Below are 19,380 nucleotides of genomic sequence, written 5' to 3' on the forward strand. Positions count from 1 at the left end.
AAGACCAGTCCCCTATTCTTGGTCACTGGGAACACTTGGTGAACAGTTGTCAGTCGACAGTTTTCAAATTTCATTTTGTTTTCCCAATTTTTTTGAATCAGGGTTGTAGTAGCGGCGAAAAGAAGCAGGACATGCTGTAGATACAGCTGAGTCATTGAGGCTGAGACAGCTGCCTTTGTATCAGAGAGGAACAAACATGTTGTGTTTTTAATATTTGTTGATGTAATCAGTTTCACAATCCTGCCACCCAAACAGAGGGATGAGTCAAACCTCAGTGACTAGAGATCACATACTGTGCCTTAAATACCAGCTGTCACGTTACATGAGCTATCATCTGACACATTTAAACACCCCAGCTTTGTTTTGTATGACTGCATGTGTCCAACAGTCAATACTCTGCACACTGTTCTCAAAAGTAAGTTACTACTGGCTTTCTGATGCCTGGAATGTGCACTCAAGTTACAACAGGCAAATGTGTTCCCAAGATGGCTCCTAAATGCCAAAATAACTTGACTGCTTAATCAGAATACCTATATTTTTTCACCTCTTTCATTTCGGGGCAGTGCAACTGACAGCAGAAATTAAGAAACAACAGAGTTCACTGAAGCTCACTGAGGCTAAAATTGGACCGATATGAACTCTGTTACTACTGCAAGTATCCAGAGCACTCCCACAAGGGATCTGTCTGGTGTCAAACTGTGGAGTGAGGCGGCAGTAAAGGGACTTGATGTAATCTAGGCCGAAGGAAATGAATGCCAGAGTGGCTTTCTGTGTTAAGACTGAGAGAAGCAGTGGTTTAATTTTCTGAAACAGTTTTCTCGTCAACGAACATCCCAGAGCTTCTTGTCCGCACGTTTCATGTTCGAAGTTTCTCCTTGAGTACAATCTCCTCACACAACTTCAGATATAATGACATCAGAATGAAGGAATTTCACACTTCCACACACTTGGAGAATGTTAATGGTGAAGCACGCCCTCTTACTCTTCCCTGTGGCACTTGTTAATACATACAGAAGCACATTGCAGCCTTTTAAAGAGCTCTGGAATTGATGGAGTTACCAACCACCTTCTGTAGTAAAGGGATGCTGCTCATGCAGGTTATTTTTACATTTAATGTGCAGGTTATTTTTATATTTAATGTGCATTTAATGGATCTGGCTGCAGCTCCCTATGCTGGCACAGCATAAATGTCAGACATCAACCTCTTCTGACAATGACATGAAATCTATTTACAAACACAAAGTAAGGAAGGAACAAAAAAGTCAATAGCTTGTCATATATTGACAATAACAGGGGGCTTAGCAGGGGAAATGTACTAAACTGATGATATTTTTGGAAACACTTATCTTATCAACCGTTTCTACAATTACTGCCTCAACTATCTCAGTGTGTTGCTGACGTTTGACAACAGTCACTGCAACAGGCATTGTTAGCCAGGAGATAATGAAGACCTTTCAAATTAAAAGAGGAAAAGAAAGTATCTTGACCAGACATTTCCACACTGACACAGTAGTGGAAGGACAGCACTTATGAAACCTGGATGAGTGAAAGGTCTGAGTGGTGTAATCCTCTGAAGTAAAGACAGGGTCATACATATCAATGGGCACAACTAAATATCATCTTGTATCTTAAATCCATTTATATTTAGATGGCACATTCCAGTTGTTTCACTCAATCAACACATACAGTGTGAAAATATTTGACGAGGACACTTCTAAAGTTCACCAGAGGACTGAAATAGCTTGTGACATTTTATGTACACAGAGTATCTGATTTTTTCCTCTGGGTTTACAGGAAAACACAGATAGAAATCTTTACTAACTGCATTAGGTCAATTTAATTTTAGAATTTTTTTTCTTATTAGACTGTTGGTTTTCCGGTGCAAATAGACTTAATAGACTCCAAGCACCACATCATAATTTTGTTTTGGCAACAACTAAATGAGGGAGTATGATGGTTGGGGTCGGGTGGAGGGTAGCTGACAGAATAAGCCTGTTTGTACTGTGCTGTGGGAAGAATAATCCCTTGGGCCATCTAGTTCCTGGAAGCCAATCACATGGCACCACTATTAAAACGGATCCAAAACAAAGAGCAAGCCTAAACATCCATATTTTAAAGACGATCAGGGCCATGCCTGCCTGCATGCCTGCCTGAATAACCTATGAATGTATGAAAGGTACAACTGAAAGACTGCTACAAAGAAAATGAATTCTGAGATGGAGCAGAATTTCTCTTTGATCCAGGACTGTTTCAGTTGTTCAGTGGGAGACAACAACAGGTCTGTTTCGTGTTGGACAGCTTCCAAGTGTATCTTGTGTGTGCAGCCTCTCATACCCTTCAAATCACTCCCCATGCTGCTGCTGTAAATAGAAATGCCATTTGGTTTGCCCTGTATCAACACCAGGATTTCATGTTGCGACACGTGTAGTTATCATATAAGGTGATCAATCATAAGATAATTCAGAGTTGGTGTTTTTAATATGTAGGTCTATGTTAAAGCAAAGACTAAGAACCATCTTGCCTTTTGTTTAATGCAAATGCAAAGCTCTTCTGATTTTGGTGAAACTTTTTGAATTTTATTGTGGGCATGGTTTCCACTGGATGGACAGATATTGTGATTCCTCATAGATCTGTCTGACATGCAGATAACGTGTATTGCTAATTAAAGTATTGCCTTTATTCCGACAGACCTTCTTTGCACTGGGCAACCAAGTGATAACATGATATTTGTAAGCCATACTCTGATTCTTGTCACACTATCGACTGAACACCAAGAACCACAAATTGAATGTGTTCTCGAGAAATATCAGGCCTATTGACAGCACATACATATCATGGCTATAATATGGAACAGGTCTTTGTTGTTTGAAGAGCTCTATTTTTCTCTGAATAAAAGGTCCACTGCAGGAATTGTGCAATACACTTCCTTATTTGCTCTCATTAAAATAATTTAAAGAGTCCTTGTTTTTCAAATACAGCATTTAAGAAAACTTACTTTCCCAACATAAAATACAATTTTCATACCTCAGCCAAGGTTTGCTGCAAAACGATGGCAACTGCCTCAAATCTGCAGTTATTAGCTGCCAGGAGTCCTCTGAGCTGTTGGATGCTCTGGTCCTGTCTCCCACCCCCGACGACACTCGCTGGTACCACATCCGGAGGGCCATTACTCTGGCTTCGTTGGGATGCTTGCTGCTGAGGGGGTTGATGGCGGGAACCGGCCTTGGGTTTGTTCTTGTCCACTGTGAAAGAACATGTGTTGAGTGTTGTGACAACATTGATCATCATCATACCCCCCTCCATAGTCGCTGCAGCTGGTCTGAAAGCAGTACCACCCACCCTGTACGCTCCCGTCAGGGTCACATGCAGTAAGCTCCAGTGTCAAAGCCCTGGATATTTCTGCAGCAGAGTACTGTTTTGTCCAATCAGTCGGTCTGATGGGTCCCAGTGCTGCTCCTCCGACAGCCCAGATGTAAAAATGGATTCTCTCAATCCAATTAGCTTTCCATATCCTAATTCAATCTAGTGCTCTACAGGCACTGGTCACCAAGGACAAAGACATAGTTTAGCAAGGCTGTGTTAGAGTAGTTCTGATTTACAGCTTCATAAATACATCACCCAGCTATTATGAGGAACACTTTGTTTATACTGCTACAACACTGAGACATCAGAATAGAGGAACAGAGGAGAGGAGAAAAAGGAACTTATCATTGATATGGGACACCGGTTTCTCTGAAAGCACAGTTTGTCTATGAGGAGAGTGCAGTGAGCATCATGCAATACAGCTGAGAGATATCAGGAACAGAGTGGAGTATACTGTGCTACCAGTGCCCTGAGGGCATACTCACTGCTGTTAGAGCCAATAAAGAATACCAAACAAATACCAACTCCGACTTTAATACTATGTAGGCACAAGCCCTGCCCATTAAGTGTTTATATCATGTCCTTCATGAACCAAAAAACCTGAAGCATATCCATGTTAAATTTAGATGCACTATGCAGGGTATCATTTTAAAACATCAGATCATCCCAGCATGTAACTGGGGGTATAGACCTTTCTGAGCAAAGCAATGCTGTGTTTGCCTTTCAAAATAAGATCCTGTAGTTTCTATTGGCAAGGAAGAGAGGGTACTCAATCTAACAAGAGGAAGGGTCTTCCCTGCCTGCTGTAGACAGCTGATCCCAGAGCTGCAGCGTGCACAGCTCTCTGGACCATTGGCCTGATGGGGGCAATATAATACTGTAAAGAGAATAAGACTCCAGGCTGCCAGGCCAACGGAGGGAACACTGCTGTGATGAACAGAGCGAGAACAGACTCAAAGACCAAGCTGTGGAGTCAAGGCAGTAACACGGAAACCTTAACAAAAAGAAGAAAACAGGATAATAAAACGCCAGAACAATCTCATTTGAATAATTATATGCTACATTCATACCACAGACCGACTTGAGTTTACACAGCTCTGTATCCGGATGTGCTGCTCACCTCAGTTTCACAGCTAAAGTAAACAGTTCAGCATGAAAGACGGGCACAGCCTTTAAGACAAACAAAATATTAACATTATACTGAACCTGGAGGAGGCTGAACAATTTTACATATATTTCCTCAAGCTTGTACAGCAGGACAATTGAGGTAGGGAACACAGCTCATTCAAATCCCAATTTCCATTTCAACGTTTTGACTGCATCCTTTAATCTTTGCATCATGCACATGTGTGCAGTTTGAGAAATGTCAAAACAGAAAATCTGTTTCTGACAAAGATCCAAACAAGGACTTGAGCTGTGCTGCTCAGCTTTCAATCTTTTTTGATGATGCTGCATTTTGGTATCTGAAAGGATTTCTTTAAATTAGGATGCCCTCTGCTGGTTGTGCAAAGAGGACAGACACCATCTCGACTTACATCACGGCCAACATGAAGCACAAACATGCCTGCTAACAGAATGAAGTCAAGCTCCACGACAGACTCAAGCTGCTGCTGAGCTACTGCAGACAGTGTGGCAGATAGTTGACGTTAGATTGTGGAAATTTTGAATTTGTCTTTGTGATGCTGTAACCAGCATGTTAGTAAAAATTACATGGTTGTTGTTGTGACAAGTGAATCTCTTATCCCTCTGTATGTCCTGAAACAGTATGCAGTTACTGCTGTTTGTTTTTAGTTTGTCCTTTGGGACAATAATAAAAAATAAAAGCCATGTTTGCTGCTGCCTCTTTTAACATGTACATATAAAGAGGAGCTGACAAAAAGAAATGTTTCTATATTTTTATTTTTCCCCCAGATACTATCCTGTGCTTTTTTCCAAGGTCAGGAGTGGACATTATGCAACAGCAGCTCACCTTTTTAAATAATTCAAAAAGGTCTAAATAGGCAGCCAGGTTGCAGACCACTAAGAAAATCAGTTGGTCTGTTTTTCAACCACTCACACGATGAAAGAGAAACCTGTATTTGCTTCATTTAGACTTTTTCTTCTGAGGGCAGCCCAGTATCATTTCCATATGTACTCACTAACAGGAAATATATATTCACACATAAGCAAACATAGTCTATGAGTTCGTATAATCCCTGGCTTTATCAATCTCAGATTTTTAACTGCAATGTGGCTCTTGTTTTCCATCAACACACAAATCTGTACTCTCCAAATGAATTTGAGTTTATGTAAGCACACAGGCTGTTTCTCTGTTTGTTTCATGGCAACAGAGGACCTGCAGCTATTTCCATCAAAGTGTCTGAACAGAGTCGATGACACATGTTGCCCTCTTTATTTCATACTTCCTCCCAGGCTCAAAGAATCATTTTAAACCAATTCAACTAGTACATTTAATACAAATACTGAGTGACTTAGTGACTCCACAGCATAGTGCTCTGCTGCTAGATGGAGATATCACACCAGAGCACAAAGCATGATGGGTGATGAGACCCTTCACAATCAGGCACTTGTTATAGTGCTTGGTTGAAACAATACCAGACAATAATTCTCAGTGTAACATTCATTGGATGCTTGTCTAAATACATAAAAAAAAGTGTTTGCATGGCACTCCATGTACATACTAAATGATTTGTTTTGAAGTAAATGAATAATGCTTTCCTGTGTTGACTTATTTAAACCTTCATGACTGTAAACAAAGTTACCATATTTGGTATTTGGTAGAAGAATGCTTTAAATGTGGGAAGTACAGGAAGCTACTGTGTTCCCACAGTCCAGTTCAACAATCACAACAAGGCTCTCATGGTTCAACCTAGAGACCAAGAACCAAAATAACCTTGGTACATCTCAGGGTGAAACAGGAGTCCTGCGCGTCCCAGTGAGTAAGAGAGTGAGACGACACGCATGTTGACACACAGTCATAAAAAGGCAGCTTCAAAGTCTTTCTGAAATACCACTATGGCTTTAAATGAGACAACTGATGTTTGTTTAAGTAACCTTTTTCCTGAATTCAACATTTGTTTTCTAAAATATGTCTGACCAGGGTCACACGTTCTGGTCTCCAAGGTAGGTAAATGAAAGATGAACCTCCTGCTTTAACGGAGAGTAAACAGCCACACTAAAAATAGATTTCAAAAACAGCTAAGTGCACAGGTTTGCGCGTGAGGCAAATGCTGCTAGGTCTGTCTTCAATATTATGGTACAGAAACTCAAAAACCAGAACAATGTCAGCAGAAATATTTAACAGTGAAATAACAGCGACAGACCTGCTTGGAAAACCACAGTGTTCTTCCTGCATCCTGACAGCAGCTGAATGTTTCGGAGTAAACCCTTGGCTGTCAGACGCACGTGGATGTTGGACAGGGAGAGCTTCGGAGACCATAACATCTCTCAAAAACAAAGCAAGAAACCCACGACTTCTACTCAATAATTTTTTTTTTTTTTTTTTAAATGTCCAAATGCAGAAGCTTGATTCTGTCTATGAACCACACGCCATGGTGTGCTTCAGTGTATCATGCTTCAGGAGACAGCAGCACTGACAGGCACAAAAATAAATAAAGCAATAAAAAACAGTAGTAAGAGTTACACCACAGGGACAGCCTTGAAAAAAGTGAGGGCACCCAGTTCAGCATGGCAGGTTTCCCGACTCAAAATCTAATTCCCAGCTGTGAAGGCTGGAAGATAGAGAGAAGGCTAAAGGTTGGCCAGCGGTTTGTGGCACAGCCTAATAGATGTGATAGGGGCAGGAAAAAAAAAAAAAAAAAAAAAGGAAAAATCCCTTAATCCTCTTGGTAAAGCCGGGCGTCAGCTATTCACCAAACACATCAGTCTCTCACAGCAGAGCATAGGAGCATCTCCAAGCTGGATGATGGCGGAGCTGTAGCAGAGTGGGATGCAGGGGGTGGGGTGGGAGAGAAAGGAGAGGGAGGAGCAAACAGCATATCTGCAACCAATGGGATTTTAACCAGCCCCCCGCTCTTCCTCTCAGTTCCCCTCGTTCTCTGTGTCACCAGCAGTGGGATGGCAAGAGATGACAGACTTGTCACGGCATGGTTTTGTCTGATGAGCTGAGCTGTAGACAGCATGGCGGACACAGCTCTCTGTGAAAACGTGTCCTCAGCTACCGCTGTGAGCTGCCTCTTAATCCAAGACCCTGAACAATATGCTGACTGAGTGTAATGATTTTTTTGCTGTGTTACAGTACTAATGTTTTTTTCTGTTTCTTGTCACCCTGCATGGCTTACGTTCAGTCCTGAGAATATTTTTTTTGTCATTTTTACTTTGACGTCTTCTTATCTCTGCATTATATACATTCTATTTATCGGTTTCAAAACATCTCGCCAAAGGTGTGTGTGTGTGTGTGTGTGTGTGTGTAGCAGAGAGGAACAGAGGTCAATAAAATGAAGAGCTAAAGTGTGATTTTGTTTACAGGAAACAAATATGAAAGAGTGTGGGAAAAAAAGAGTGGCCACTGACAAACACCACAATTCAAAATAAGCACAAACCACATTTGCTATAGTAAAGTGCCATGAATTCCATCCTTCCATCCATCCTGAGCAGCATTAAAATCATCAGCAGTTTCAGCTATATAAAATATATAAGTATATATATAGTATTTACAGTTAATAATCTTCTAAATAGATGCTAGACTTGAACATCAATCAAAGATAAGGCAGCAGAGGACAGGGCTCTTTGTAGCTGATACAAGCACAGCATGATCATATTGTATCAATTTTCCATTATGAAAGCTAAACGTGATTTGAGTCGGGTCAGTGCATTACCAAAAAAATATAGGTTTAAACAACAACAACAACAAAAGCATAGTAACCCCAATATCATCTGTAACCAAGCCCACAAGTCAAGTCCTTTAAGCATTTAGTTACAACACAGTAAATATAATATAAACATAATAAAATGAATGGATGCAATGTAATTATGAGGGACATTAGCTGTGTCGAAATCACAAAGAAAAGAAAAAAGTCTTACCGGGTCCACTTGAAGTTCCACGAACAAGTCTTGCAGAGGCGGACCTTTTCAGTGGACTGACTGTAGAATTTGCAGGTCCTTTGCTGGTGGAAGCAGCAGGTTTGCATGCTGTGGCCAAAGCTGTAACAGGCACAAGATCCAGGTGAGACACGAAGCAAGAGTTCATCTGACCCATAACGTAGCAAGAACACTGGCAAATGACCACCGGCAGCAGCAGACAGCTTTTAAGGTAGAATGAGGTCATGAGGTTTGATCAAACATACAGCTTAATTAGGAAAACAAAGATACACATAATTTAATTCAATCAAGATCAAAGAGCCCATATCAAATGTGGTTACCACACAATATAACAGTAGCTCCTTTTGCAGTGTTGTGAGAAGTTTTAAAGTGCTTAAACCTTCTCACAAGTCAGACTTAACAGGGCCGTTTCCTTATGATAGTGTGAGGATTTGATAAAAGATGCAAAAATCAGTGTGGTCTCACTCACTTTTACTCTAACAATGGGGATTCAGAAAGGGTCTTTTAATCAGATCAATGGTCCTGCCTTGAACAGGAATACAAGACAAAGGAAAAGTCAAGTCTGACATGTGAAAATGTGTGTGTGTAGGGAAGTATCTCACATGGTCCAGTGCTTTTCGCAGGGGATGTGATGGATCTAGTTTTCAGCACAACAGGTTTGAATGGGGATGGTTTAAGTGCAGCTCCTCCAGAAACTGTTGAGCAAGTAAAGAAGTGCTGGCTGAATACTGCGAATCCTGCAGTGAAACTCTGAAGATTGCATGTGTTTATGTAGAAATTCCCTGGACATTTCAACACAGTACTGCTGTAAAGGCGAACAATTTGTCAGAAAGTCATGTCAATCTACTGAGAGGATGATCGGAACAGACCATTTCTAGTATAACAAGCACAATCCCAAGGGCATCACAGTAAATAAAATTATTCTGATTTTAAAAATGTGATGAAATACAGTCACCATAGCAAGATGTGGCAAATCACGTTTGTAAACACTATGACTGAATGAATATCTAGCATGTAAAATGAATGTCTCTGTCCTCTGATTAAAATATCCACATGCACTTTAAAATCAAACACTTCATCATGGATACTGCAGTTATGATTCAACTTCCAGTCTCACTTACTTCTCCAAAGTTTTCTATCTTTTCCATTAAATGCAGCTAACAAAGGGATGATACAAAAGCGATAGGATCCAATGAGCAGGCATGTCAAGAGGGTGAGATCACAGTTGGATGCTGCACTGCCCTGTGCCAGTGAAGAGGAGTTGTTGAAAACATAAGCTGGAAATTCAGTCCAAGTGCAGCTTCGAAGTCCTGAGTAACCAGCCATTGGTTTTTAATTAAAAAAGAAAATTGGTAAACTGCTCCTTTCCTGCACCTCAGATGATCTGTTTGCAGTGTATGTCTGCTCACTTTCCTCCAGGCAGTACTGTGTGTGAACTGGAGTGGAATAGAAACTGTTGCCCTGACAACCACACAAGGGGGGGTGTCCCCAGTTTAGAAAATAGGCCCTTTCATCCAATCATAGACCTGCATGCTGTCGAAGATGCTGGATGGAAAAGAGCACACAGTCCAACAGTGCGTTTTCTTTTATTTTCTCCAGGAAGAAAATAAATACCAGCAGCTCAGCCACAACACACAATGATTTGCTGGCACTGGGCTGGATTTCAGTTCACTCATACAGATTTTTGACAGCTTAAAAAGATGTTTTCTTACAGAACTTAAAATGCCTGTATCCAGGCTGATGTGGAGGTATTAAATTAGAGAACGATTTGCCCTGGGGGAGATTTACATCCAAGCCCAGCCCTGAAGTGGGTCACTGTTTCAAACAGAAGCCCCTCCCCTCCATGTCCAGATGAGTGCTTAAAAAGCCCACTGAGCACCACCTGACCCTGGAAAACAGCCTGATTAAAGCTGATTTTATACCTTTATGTAAGAGCCTGTAGGGATGGAACATCCCATTACCAAAATGTAAATCCTTGTTAGGCTCACCTTTTGTACTGCCAGCACCTTTACTCAGTTCATTGTGAACACTGGCCTCAGTAAAGCTCCTCGGTGGCCTCAGAGTCTTGCGTGGCAGTCTAGAAGCAGGAGTACGGGTAGGGCCCATAAGAGAGGGGTGAGTGGGAGTCTGAGGAGGTCGGGATCTATTCAGTTGGGTCTTAATACTTGCTGTTAAGGCAGTTCCAGGGGATGGCTCTCCTATTGCCTGCACTCTCTGACTGCCTGGGATGCAATGGAGCACAAATAAACAGCAGCATGAACCCCTTTATCAAGGTCAAATACACACACTCAGCTCACCGGTGTATTGGTCACGAATACAAGCTCTGGGAAGTACAAATGTCCACAGAGATACCAGACAGGCCAGATCAGGCCTACTAAACCTGCCAATCATTTTCTCATAACCAGTAGTAATGTATTTATTTACTAGTATTTACTTCTATTTTAGAGGTTTCTGTCTGAAAGCAAAACTAGGAAGTTAAAAAAGTAGATTTAAGAAAGTCTAGAAAACAATGTAAACATTAATTTGTGGGAAAAAATATCCCCAACAGCTAACCTACTTCTTAATTATTACATTTTATACAGAAATCGTGCATCACTTACCAATCTTACTCACTACAGCAAACATGTCCAGCTTCAACAACTAAAAACAAACAACAAACTCAAAAAATGCTGCATTGTAAGCAATGCATCCCCGTGGAGTGTTTCTTTATTGTGCTCAGGGTGCTCGTTTCAAACACTGTGTTCTCACTTGAACACTATTGGTGAGCTCAAAAAACCTCCCTTTCCTTCCCCTACTTTTTCCACTCGTACAGATGGCTTCCCATCAGAGGAAGAGTCCCCTTCCTTCCACATGACTCCTCTTACTATGTAGAGCAGTGGGGCAGAGGGAGTTGGCTGTTTATCTCAAAGACCTAGACAAGAGATCGGAGGTGACATCTGTATCCAACACTGTTCCTGTGGAACACGACTGAGGTCACCAGGAAGGAGGCCGATTAGAGAAACTACTCCATTTCACCCTCTGATGGGGAGACTGCTTTACTACAACCTGAATAACTGAAGTATACAAATGCATGATTTTCATGTCAATTGTGCTGATATGGTTGCTGACAATGGCCCTCAACTCACTCACTCACACCAGCTTCTACACAGCTGCCTCTTTTCTTGAAAAAGAGCAATATCTCATCTGACTTCACCCAAAACTTTGAAGAGGCATAACTTCACATAAAAAGACTATCCACAATGCAAATTTATTTAGAGATCAGAGCAGCTTGAGAGATGGCTACTAACTTCAGCTGGTACTACACTATATTGCAATGCAAACTCTGCCTATATTTCTCTTTAAGTGCATGTAACTAATTGCATTTAATTTTTAGATGTTTGAAAAAGAAACTGATGCTCTACTAACCATTTCACCATTTCACACACTTAACACACTGTTTAGCTGTAGCCTACATCTCCTCCAGCACTGATGAGCAGAGTGTTGTGTGCATGTGTATCTGCTGTTGTGTACTGATTTCATCCTGCAACTTTTGGAGGCAACCAAATATAAGACCAACACATCATTTCTGCAATGCAGAAAAACCGCATGGAACTTAATAGTAAACAAAAACACAATCAACTGTGAAAATGCAGAATCAGAGAAATTGCCAAAATATTGATACCAAAATGATCCTGAAAAACAAAACAAAACAAAACAAAAAACTATGCTGCTATGTTGTGGTGTCACACTCACACACAGTCAAGTAGAAGATATCCTCTGTGAGAGAGAGGCACAGCGCGAGCCAGAGCTCATCAAGCCAACAAACTCTCAGAAGTGCAACCACATCAACAGATGCAGGACGTGAGTTTGTTGAAGAGATCATGACTGTAGGTGTGGAGTTAAAATAAGATAGATAAGATAAAACTTTATTGATCCCATGCTGGGGAAATTAAGCAGTGCTAGACATTCTGTTGGAAAAAATGAAAAAGCTCTGTCCGTTTCTGGTTGAGCTTTGTAAACAAGGAGAAGTGATGCCCGAATGTGAGAGTAGTCTTGTCAGACCCACTTACTTCAGACCCGTGTGTTTGAGCTGCATATAAAGGCTGTCCTGCAGAAGACTGCAATAGTGCAATGTTGTGTTGCATTAAATTCATTCGGGCTCGGTAGAGTTTGAATATTAATATTTTCTCAAATTGTATCCATCAGTTAGTCTTTCTGATGACAACTCATGCTTAAATCATAAAACACAGAAGTCAGAAAATGTAAAACTGTGCTTGTTCCAATCAGGCACAGGGTTAAACAGACCCATTACACAATTCTGTCTGTTTACACAACAGAGGATATAGTTAGGAAATCATTAGCTCGCCACTTAGTCAAAGGCAGGTCACATGACCTATGCTTCTTTACTGACATTCACAGGTCAATTTTCACCCTTTGTGAAACAAATGAAAGACAACTTTAAACTTTTCATATGACTCCCACAATATTATCAGAGACTCAGCTTAACTGGACAAGCAAAAAACACAGTATTTAACATTGTCAAGAGTCTTACTTGTACTGCTCCTCTGCTTGGATTGTGGTGTCGCTCCAGTATTGGAGATCCTGCATTCATCCTTCCCCAGGGTCCCCTGCCTCTGCCTGGTTGACAGAGTGGCTGGTCTGGGACTGGCAGCTGGAGCTTGTGATAGTGGTGCTCCTCTTGCTCGTCTAGGAGATGGCCGTACTCGAAATCCGCTCTTACTCTCATCCCATGAGGTTCCTGCTGTTGACGATTTTCTGGACTCTGCCTGCAAAGAGAGCAATTTCTCACTCAGTCTCTCCTTTCCAAAGACATCCCTGCCAGCTGCAACCAAATCTTTCTGTATTCCAGACCAAAATATTTGGATGGCTTGAAAAGGTTCAGTGAATGATTCTTGAGAGATATTTGAACTCAACAGTGAAACAAATTTGCCCCTCCCATCAGTGCTACTTCAGAAGCCCCCCAAAATCATGAACATGCATTGCCAAGGCAAGGACCCTAACAACAAGGCTGGCTGACCAAAACAGAAATAAGGTGTGCAGCATCCGGTAAGTTAGCCTCAATAAGTAATTACACAATTATACACAAAGACGAATGTGAGGTCTGCCGTAGCAAGTAAAGTATGTTTATATGAAGCTGACAAGGTAATATCTCATATTATTTAGAGTACATTTCATTCATCATGTAGGTCCATTCCTCAGCCAGCAGAAGCAAATGAAGAGTCAGGTCAGAGTGCAACTGGTTCCCCTGCTGTTGATTGGCTGGAATAGTGTGGTGCAGCTCGATCGGAGCCACTTTGTTTACAGAGACAGGGCAGCATACCAACACTAGATTTTTTTTTTTTAGCACAGAGTGGACTGCCAGCTAGCTGAATTATACAAAAAAAATGTATTGGATTAAAATCGCCGACTGCATCTTTAACATAAATATTAGCAGTATTTTATTAGATATAATTGTTACTGAATTTTTAACTGTCAAATTAAATTAAATTGTTATATTACAAATCAGTACTCACCACAAGGCTGATCTTCTTAGCCTCTCTTGTAGAGTTTTCAGCAGGTCCATTTGTGGCCTCAGCCTGCTTATTGTGGGAAGAGCAGTTCAGGTTCCCTGGTTTGGTCTGGCCCAGGTGGGTGACAGCTTTGGAAACGGTGAAGCTAGCTGAGAGCCTTGGAGTTGCTTTCTTCTCCTTAAGTGGCCTAGATGATGATGAACTCTCTGACGAGCAGCGAGGCCGCATCTTGAGGACAGGAGGCTTGTCCTGACCTAATGCTGAGCCTGACCTGACCTGAATTTTGCCCTTCTTTGGAGATGGTTTGGGATCTGTTTGGCCACTTCTATCAGGGGATTTTTCTAAGGATGAGACGCAGAAGAGCTGGTTGCCAGCATGCTGTGCTGCAGAGTTTGCCACTTGGCTTGAGGCTGCCTGCTCTGTTTCAGAGCTGGCGTTACTGCATTGGACTACTGAAGCACATTTTTTTGCAGCTAGCTGGTGGTAAGGTGAAGATGCTCTACTCTTGCCCTGTCCATCCACAGCAGGTTGCCTAGATGACTGCGTCATTGCTACGCCAAAATTAGCATCACTTGTATTCACTTGTCTCTGAGCATTATTGACCATTTTAGTGGGGGTAGTGACAGCTATAATGCTATTCCTTACCTTGGCAGGACTATTCCTGATAGTTGCTCCTCGATGTGCTTCAGTGTGTTTATTGTGCACATTAACCTGTGAGGGTTTGTGCTGTGAAGCAGGGCCTGGCACTGACACTGAATGCACATTTCTTGTCACCACTTTAGATTTTATGCTGCTGAAGTCTGACTTGGGAAACTTCTTAATTTCTATTTTCTTGGCTTTGCCAGTTGAAGGTGGCAGTCCTGCTACCAAACGTTTAGGAGCCACAGAGATGTGCTGCTGTTTAACAGCATGGTGTCCTGGTTTGCCTGCATTTTCAGTGCAGGGAGACACTGAAAAAGAGGGGAGGCTAGGTGTCATTTTCCCAGTGTTTTGTACTGGAGTGGAAGTATGAACATCCTTATCAGTGTCTTGCATAGCTGACAGAGTGGAAACAAATGTCTTGGTCTGTTCTGGTGTAAATGCTCCAGGGACACTGAGCAGGTGTCCTTCAGCACTTGCAACCTGAGCCTCTTTTCCACAATCTGCAGGAGATGTTTCACAGACAAAGGTCATCAAAAGACCTCCTTCATTCTCACTTAGCAGGGCTACACGAGAGTTGGATGTTGCCGTATCATTTTCCTCAATTGGGAGCTCTGCCTGAGTGAAAGTCATGCCAAGACACAAATGGCCTGTGTTCTCCTCAATGACTCTTTCTGGGGATTTTTCAGAGACATCCAACAGAATGGTTGACAGCAGGTTAGGCTCAGCGGGCAATGCTTGATGGCCCCCAGCTAAAGAGACTGACGACTCCTCCAGGGAAGAAACAACAATGAGTGACTGGTCCTCACGGCAAAAACTGTTACTCCTTATTACCATTTCCCCAGAGCTCAGGGAGCAGAAGTCATTCTCAGTGGATCCTCTACGGGACGTATCACACGAATCCATTTGGCTTTCCCTGCCAGCAGAGTCTGGAGACGTCACTGCACTGCTGCTTCCATCCTCTGTGTTCGTACTAAAAGTCTGATACTTCTCTGATCCCGTCTCATGGTTTCTCATTAGACTTGAGTCTTCATTCCAGAAATTCACATTGCCATTAACTGGTGTGGCAATAAAAGTTTGGTTTAGGTTCATGCTTACACCACAGAGCACATTACCCTGTGGTAAGGTGGTGCTGTAGGGCTTATCCACAGGGGAACCATCGCTGAGACAGCACTCCAGCATGTTGACATCAGGGGAGCTGCTGGCTTCTCTGTCACTCAGGTTGGAAATATTACTGTTGTAGTCAGGTGAGGGGGATAGAGACAAGTCGCTGTAGTGACCCTCAGATGACAGGCCCAGCTGCAGGTCTCTGCTGGGCAAAGGGATTGTGCACTCAGCTTGGTTAGTAGACATGTTAAATGTCTTATTAGACATTTTGGAGTTCTGATGGGATTTCCGCTATTTTCCTGATTTGGTCGGCAGCACTGTAATCCATCAAATTTTTGATCGGGCTTGAATGCCTGTAATGAGGAGGAAAAGGTCAATCCTAGGACTCCAAAAAGGCCCTGCCTTGCCCCTGGTAAGCCTTTGTTGCCATTGACCATTGTAACACTAGCCAGACAGACAAATTATTTATGACTCAATTGAATGAAAAATGCAAAAGTCATCAGGATCGTGGTTAGGGAGTACATAGTCTGTTTAAATTACCTCCTACCTATTTGTGCTATGTGCCACAAGCTGTAATTTCATTAAGACTGCTGAATATCAGTTTACCTAAGTATCTATATCCTTTCTAAAGATATGTTTCACTAGACACAGCATCATATGTCAAGGTGCCTACTTTTTCCTATGGGGTACACTTTACATTCCAGGTGGGAATAAGCAGAAAACATTGCCACAACCACTGTCATTCCGGTCTGTCCTGAATCATGGTTTAATAATCACGTGAGGATGGACTAGCAGCTACAAGCCATATTTCTACTCTGAGAAGCGCCAACATGTGTTTGGCGTGAGAAGTAAAGTCTTAACTACTTTGTTGTGCACTGTTGTGTTGATTTAAGCAGACGGGACTGCTAAGCTTGCCAGCCACTACTACAACAAAAGCACCATTGTGGGACATACCACCAGAGACTAAGATATCAAGTCACCAACAGCCTCAAAATGTTCCAATATGCAGACCCCAGACATCCTAGTGCACATAAGAAAATTTATCACTTGACACACATGGACATGCACTCCATCTGCTCCAGTTGTAAATGAACAAATGAGCTCAGGGGTTAATTTATTTGTCAGGGCACTCAACATTAAAATACTACAAGTCTAAAGAAAAACACTGAACAGTCATGGAAGAGAGCGTTCAGTCTATACTATACAACATGTTAACCTCACGTTTCCATTCATGCATGTTTTTTTGCAGCAATACAAAACATAAAATATAATCCAGTAGATGAATGGCCTAGGTGTCATATTAAGCTTTTTCTTTTCTTAAGCACCAAGGGAAAAGCAAGCCTGACTTAACGTGAGTGACGTAACTACAGAGTCAGACACTGGTAGTCACTAAAGACCTGACAATACTGGAGCTAGCTACAGGCCTGAGCAGCACAAAACTATAATTACACTGACTGTTTTTTCTCATAGCCAAAATATCAGCCACATTTACTGACTCATTTGTGCTCACACATCGACCCAATAAGAATTTTCAAGGAACCTACAAATTACACATTCAGCAAGCGTCAACTCAAAAGTATTGATTTATCTTCACGAGATAAATTGAGACACTGTGATAGACAAATTAACACACTGTTGACTATAAAATTAATTATGATTCAAAGTTCATACAAATAAAAAAAATATTGTTCCCTTAGAAAGACCATATTCAGCTGAGCTATCTATCTGCTGTTCTATTCTTTAAAGTGATATTTAGCTTAAAACACACACAATAATTATTAGGTGTTGTATCTAAACCTGTCCTACATTCCACACTCGTGCTGATAAGATATATCAAAGCAGCTCTTGGGTCCAGACCTTTGAATGCACCCACTCCACAGAGTTGAGTGTGGATGGAAACAGAGAGTTCTGTCTTACACCAGTCAAGAGCAGCTCTGCTCTTATCAACATGACCAAGAGTCCAAATCTTGAAGAATAACATGCTTGTTTAACAGGTAGAGCAACACACCTCTCTGTAGAATCAATAAAAATACACAGCCTTGGCAAACTGCAGTGTACATTGAACCCTGGCAAGAACTGCCCCTCCAAGGATACTGCAGTATCTTCCCACACAGTATAACACCGCAGAGCAGTTATTCTGCTGGTTAAATATCTGACTGGGCATTACAATGTTATGTAAAGTACAACTGCAGCTAATACAAACCATGACCTCTAGTCTAAGTCTAAGTCTAATGACCTGACAATGTTTATGGAAAAACAAAAACCATGAAATGTACACTGAGCCAATGAATAGAAAGACACAGCAGAAAAAAATACATTTATAAACAGGTCTACAACACTTAACTTTCACTAAAAAACTGATCAACTATAATATGAACTAACTTAATACCTCCACTCGTGTCTTCTCCAGGGGAACAGTGGGGAAGAAAATGCTTCCACAGTCAGCTGAGTTGCCTGCTGTATCACGTCAGAGATCACTCAGTTTCTGCAGGTTCACCCAGCTCATTTTACTCTCTCAGAGACAATCCGGTTACTGCTTTCCTCCCAAAGTCTTAAATCCAGCCAACAGGGCAGGCAGTGGTGTGCAAGTCTGCTTCTGCCAGACACCAACGGCTCCTGTCCCACCACTGCTCCCTCCTCGTGTTCAGAGTAAACCGTGCATCAGTAAAATCACAGCCTGAATGAGGGTGCCCCTTGTGCAAGCCTTAGGTCCCGCTTGTTCCTCCCCTCCCTGAGGTAACGTGACTTAGTCCAGCAGGCCTACTGCAGCAGTGGATCAGCAATCTCTCCAATCAGCCATCGTGTCAGACAACATCAGCAACTTGGCTGCACACAGCTCCCATGTCAAGGTCCAGCAAAGGACTGTGCTCAGCGTAGAGCCCCACTCCAAAGTTTACACAGGGAGCAAGCAAGGAAGAAAGAAACATGTTACCTTATCCGGAGCCCAGTGCAGGGGGAGTGGCCATAGCCTGCCAGGCTGAGTTAGCATTCACTGTTGCTTAGCAGCCAAAGTCCCTCTTTTATGAGGAAATGGATCAGTCTGCTTTTTCAGTAAGGGATAAGTGAATAGGATACCAGAATGAGGGGAGGCCTAGGTGCAGGAGAATGTTACACTAGGACAGCGGTCAGTAGTAGATCCCAAACAGAATTTGCATCAAAACTATTTCCAGGCCATGTTACAATGTTGGTTGTAGTCGATAAGTTCTCCAGTCCAAGTCCTCCACTGGCAGTCTGTCTGATGACATGGCCTCATGTTGTACACAAACAGCTCGACACTTGATCCTGACACAACGGCAGTGGTGTGACACCAGAGTCTAAGACCCCTAAGACCCAAGCTATTTCTGCTTAATCTATACATGGCCCCTGACCCTGGGAACTACAGTCTAATCTTAACTAGAGACAACAGACGTGTATTCTTCTTCATTTCAGCTTTGGTCTTCAAGCACCCTTAATAAGGATGCAGAAGTGATGTCCATTTTTAGCTGAATTTAGAAAAGCTGCTTTTAGACTCTCCAGTCCAAGATTCAGAACTAAAACATCAGTGATGTTTGTTGTTGCCTACACGAATACAGTATACGCTCAAAAAGCATAGACAACACATTCAAAACGAGTAGGAAAATGGGATTATTTTGTAACTGGATCACATTAATTATCACCATTACTGTCTGATAGAAGGCCTCACCAAGTAGCTCTGTTTATC

General features: G+C 42.0%; 1 protein-coding gene across 5 annotated transcripts in view; it reads right to left on the reverse strand.

The window, feature by feature from the left end:
• Positions 1-18,544, reverse strand: part of mtus1a (microtubule associated tumor suppressor 1a) — a 28,611-nt gene extending 10,067 nt beyond the window's left edge. Inside the window, exons 1-6 of one of the 5 annotated variants that reach the window (XM_070962512.1) lie at positions 18,070-18,544; positions 13,938-16,033; positions 12,956-13,190; positions 9,027-9,119; positions 8,407-8,526; positions 3,025-3,242 (exon numbers count right to left, since the gene is read on the reverse strand). In XM_070962512.1, coding sequence (XP_070818613.1) covers positions 3,025-3,242; positions 8,407-8,526; positions 9,027-9,119; positions 12,956-13,190; positions 13,938-15,947 — 2,676 coding nt within the window. In that variant the 5' untranslated portion in view covers positions 15,948-16,033; positions 18,070-18,544. Of the gene's footprint in view, positions 1-3,024; positions 3,243-6,686; positions 7,737-8,406; positions 8,527-9,026; positions 9,120-9,545; positions 9,858-10,412; positions 11,173-12,955; positions 13,191-13,937; positions 16,034-18,069 lie in introns of those variants that run through there. The other 4 variants (XM_070962513.1, XM_070962515.1, XM_070962514.1 and 1 more) reach the window with 4 other exon arrangements.
• Between the last annotated feature and the right edge of the window lie 836 nt (positions 18,545-19,380).

This window comes from Chaetodon trifascialis, chromosome 5 (genome assembly GCF_039877785.1).
Source record: "Chaetodon trifascialis isolate fChaTrf1 chromosome 5, fChaTrf1.hap1, whole genome shotgun sequence".
Taxonomy (NCBI): domain Eukaryota; kingdom Metazoa; phylum Chordata; class Actinopteri; order Chaetodontiformes; family Chaetodontidae; genus Chaetodon; species Chaetodon trifascialis.